At 38.4% G+C, this 4,468-nt stretch overlaps 1 protein-coding gene across 1 annotated transcript in view; it reads left to right on the top strand.

Annotated features, from left to right (window-relative positions):
* The window catches only part of STAG2 (stromal antigen 2), an 89,069-nt gene that overhangs the window by 42,712 nt on the left and 41,889 nt on the right, over positions 1-4,468 (top strand). Inside the window, exons 12-14 of the mRNA XM_019521571.1 lie at positions 306-413; positions 2,444-2,555; positions 3,377-3,494. Coding sequence (XP_019377116.1) covers positions 306-413; positions 2,444-2,555; positions 3,377-3,494 — 338 coding nt within the window. The remainder of the gene's footprint in view (positions 1-305; positions 414-2,443; positions 2,556-3,376; positions 3,495-4,468) is intronic.

The following is a 4,468-nucleotide window of genomic DNA, read 5'->3' as shown; positions in this document are numbered from 1 at the left end:
AAAATGATGGTTTAATATTAGATAATTTTAGGCAGAAGATAGAGGTTTGTTTTTATTCATCATGTACCTGAACAATTTTTTGTATTTAACAGTGTTTCTTCTAGTCAGAGCATCAACCCAATCTTGCTTCTACTGGAGCTAGAAATACAAGGTTCTTTTCTTTTTTTTTAAGCTCTCATACTGGATCTCAGACTTTGTAGTATATCAAATATTGGGCAATAACTTAAAGATGTTGAGGTTTCCTTTGACTCCTTTTTCTTCTGCTCTGTTATTAGACTTAGCAAGTTTTTGTTTTATCTTCCCAGGAGTAGTGAAGAAGTTCTGACGGCAGAAGACTGTGAAAATGTCTACCATCTAGTTTACTCAGCTCATCGACCAGTAGCAGTAGCAGCTGGGGAATTTCTTTATAAAAAGTAAGTGTAATACATGGTTAACTTTTATGTTGATCACCTTTCTTTAAGGGCAGTATTCAGCATTTATTAATATCAAGGATATTGTTTTGCTTTTTAATTGGGAACAGAAAATTGTTTTAGTAAAGAAGTATCAGTGCAAGATGCTTGTGTTTTAAAATATGGTATCATTGTTAGAGTTACTGCATTGTTCATAAAATGGCAATGATCAGTAGTAATGAGAGCTACATTTAAAAAAACAAACAAAACAAGACATTTTGACTAAACACAGAAGAATCGAGCTCTGTCACAGCTGCTATCTGAACTCTGCTACACTAGAGCCCTCAGGCTGTAAAGACCTCCATATGAAATATTCCAGAGAATTTTAAAAACACTTTTTATAAAATGTCTTATTTTTATCATGTAGCATACACGCAAAGCCTACTCTTGTAGGATTTCTTCAGGGCCTTTCTCATAGTTTTTACACCTGTGCTATGGCTGTCCCAACTAAATCATGCTAATCAGTGCATTGCACCCTGATTTTTGTTTATTAAATATAAGGAAAACTATATCATGTCTGAGAGCAGAGACTTTTTTTTTCTGGATGTACCAGGAATCGGTTTCTTTACCTCTCATCCGTCTTATTTGGATTAAAAGTTCTCTCTGGCCCTTGCTACATTATGGATATTATTAATTGACTAGTTCATTAGGCAATAAAGTTAGGTTAGCCACACATGCCAAGTAATTTATCAGATGATAAAAATGACAATCCAGCTATAAAAAGAGCCAACCAGCCATAAAGTTAGGGCTTGAAAATGTGTAACAACTCTATACCAGGTTTCTGTCCAACTTTTAATTTGAATGTATAGCAGGACCCTCTGTAGTCTTGGTATTATGTATATGCCGCATCTTGTGCTTTATCCTGCTCATGTAGGCATCCATTTTTTCTCCTTTCTGAATGAAGCCACTTAAGGGGCTATAAAATATCTATCCACCAATTTGTAATACTGTAAAGCAAGAGGATTTGACTTGGGCCCTTAACAAGCTGAGAGGGAGGGCTGTCTTCTGGCTCCTCTATAATGTATATTATGTTGTGGCCTTTGCTGGGATGGACAAGTGTATAGGCCAGGTATAGAAGAGTAAGATGTGCACACACGATACGTACAAATAAAGATAAAATTTCACTGTGTTCTGTTAATGTACTTGTAGAACTATTGCAAGGCAGTAACTAAGCAGAGGTTACTTCTGTTATGCGCTCTTAAGTTTTCTGTAAATTTGAGCCGTTTGGCTTCAGAGATCATAAAAATGGATTAACCTATTGGACATGTTGTGGTCAGGAGAATCAGTGCCATGAAGACTTAGACCTAAATCTGGCAAAGACCTGTGATACTTGCCCAAATTCAAAACACAATGTCAGGGATAAATCGTATGTTTAAAGCTGCAGTAGTCAAATGCTTGAAGAGGAGCATTTGCCAAAGCCTGCGACTTGGATTCCATGCCACAAAGGAACTCAATAGTCATTTTTAAAACTTACAGAGCTGCCAATTGGAACTTAAGGTATGCTTTTTCAAAAGCCTCATTACTAGTTTGTAATGCTAGGTGCTTGTTCCAGGAAAAATACCTTTTGCAAAACATTTTACTCAGAAGCTATATTGGAGGCTAATCTCAGAAAAGTAGATAGCAGAACTTCAGTCTTTGTCTTCATTGCTTCTTATTATCTTCTACAGAGGGTTCTGCAAAGGGCAGTTTTATGAGTAAGGAAGCGAGACTTCGTTCCTGTTCATGAAGTGTGCAGATATATACTTATCTATCTTTTTCTCTTAAAATGTTGTGGTTGCCCTAGGATCTGTCTAAAGGACCCAGTGAAATCAAAATGAAGTAAATGTAGAACAAATCTGAAAGTAGCTGATTTGAGAAATCCTCCCCTTCTTAATATAACGTAGGTCCACACAACAAAACATTAAACATTTCATATCCAGACACTTACGTGTCCGACAGTGATTGTGGCAATGGTTATGAAGGATTGAATAGGTTTAAAACAATTTTTTTCTTAGGCTTTTCAGTCGCAGAGATCCTGAAGATGATGGAATGTTGAAAAGAAGGGGGAGACAAGGTCCAAATGCAAATCTTGTCAAGACATTAGTGTTTTTCTTTCTGGAAAGCGAAGTAAGTTGAATTTCATACTTTTTCTACGTCACTTGAGAGATTCATTCTTTCTTGAAGCATGCCCATATTAATTTCTTTATATCATGTTTCTTTGGGAAATGACACACTCATTCTGTATAGCGTAACACATCTTTTGAATGATCTGTAGAGTACAACAAACCAGCTTGCCCAGGCAGACAGCAAGTCTGAAGTCTGAAACAGTATCTGAAATATTTCTCTGTCTATAAGAGCATCAACAACAGGATGAATTAAAAGTTGCTCTTTGGGGACCATGCTAATATTGTATAAAAGATTTATTATAACAAAATAAAATCAAAAGTCACCTACAAAAAAGTAATGTAGTACAGAAGATACAAATTACAAAATAACCCAACAGAGTGAATTAAGCATCTAGTCTATTCTAGAAGGTGGTTAGTGCCTTGTGTAAGTGAAAAAGGGTTAATGGTGCACTTTCAGGTACAGATTTAGTCAGGAAAATTAGGGACGTAGTCAGTATGTGCTCACATACCGGTTTGAATACAGACTGGTCTCACAGTTTGCATTCTGCTGCTTTAAACTCTTTCCAGACAGCCCCTGTTGGTGTTTTAGCAACTTTGGAGTCAAACACAAAATAAAAGCTAGCATAAAAATGTGTTTTTCTTTTAAAAGTACTGCATTTAATACTCTGTTCAGCAGTATCTCTGCATGCATCTGTCACAGAGTTAAAAATATGTGTGTGTTCTGTACTGGCAAAGGAGGCTTATTGTTGTATAGCTACTTTCATAGATAACTGTCCTGTTGACTGAATATAATTGTGTTGTTTTCTGGGGTGTTTTCTTCAGTTACATGAGCATGCTGCGTATCTTGTGGATAGCATGTGGGACTGTGCAACAGACCTCCTGAAGGACTGGGAATGTATGAATAGTCTTCTGTTGGAGGAACCACTCAATGGGGAGGAGCGTAAGAGATTTCAATATAACTTACTGTCCCAACTAATATGTAATTTTTCAGTATTTGGTATACTTAAGTTCCTCAAACTAACTTACCTGAACTTCAGCTTAATTTAAGCAGAGTATAAATAAATTTAGGTACTTTCTATCCAGATTACTGAGAGTAATTATAGTCACAGTATAGCCCATACTAGCTAAAATTACAGCCTCTTGGAGAAGATTTTTATTCATACCAGAATTTTAACTCTTGAATTTTGGGACCCACTGTTCCCTTTACTGAAGTTTTATAATATAGCAAAGATTTCTATGCTCTTCAGCAAAAGATAAAAATATTTTAAAAGAGTAGTTATCTTTGTAACTGAATATGGAAAATCCATTGTTTCAAAGTCAGTTGCTGATGCTAGCCTGGAATAATAATGTGTGCGTGCCTCCTTGTTTTGAAGACAGAAAGTGTTTAAATGTTGATCTCCTGTTCATATGTATGTTACTCCACACGACCCAGAACGGGAGCATATCGGGAAAATCGCACAAATTTCAGCTTTCCCTGATAAAGATGTGGGCCGTGTCCAGAAGCGTGCAGCTGTGCAGTATGTTCAGTTGTTCTCTTAACTGCAAGGGAGCAGCAGGGGTAGGGGCAACCCCTGGATATCCAGTGGTCAAAAAAAAACCCATGGGAAAAAAGTGGAGAGGTATACGTGGGGGCAGCGTGCGCCACTCAAAATGGGAGTCTGGCCAGCTGCAGCTATGCCGTGGCTGCTGGCCAGGCTCTGCACAGCAGGATCGCTGCTGCTTCAGCCCTGTCAGGCCCCCAGATAAGGCTGCTAGGGCCAGCCCAGTGCTGGCCCCAGCCTCCCCTCCCCCACCCAGGGTAACCTGCCACATGCCAGAGGGTGCATGTCACAGGCATTCCCAGGGACAGCTAGCAGTGGCCCAAGGTGCGCTGCTGCTACTTGCCCCCAGGGAATCAAATGCCCATGAACGTGC

Source organism: Gavialis gangeticus, unplaced genomic scaffold (genome assembly GCF_001723915.1).
Source record: "Gavialis gangeticus isolate Ggan-Ray unplaced genomic scaffold, GavGan_comp1, whole genome shotgun sequence".
Classification (NCBI taxonomy): domain Eukaryota; kingdom Metazoa; phylum Chordata; order Crocodylia; family Gavialidae; genus Gavialis; species Gavialis gangeticus.
The sequence above is the reverse complement of the archived record's forward strand: the minus strand, read 5'-3'. Positions and strand labels throughout refer to the sequence as shown.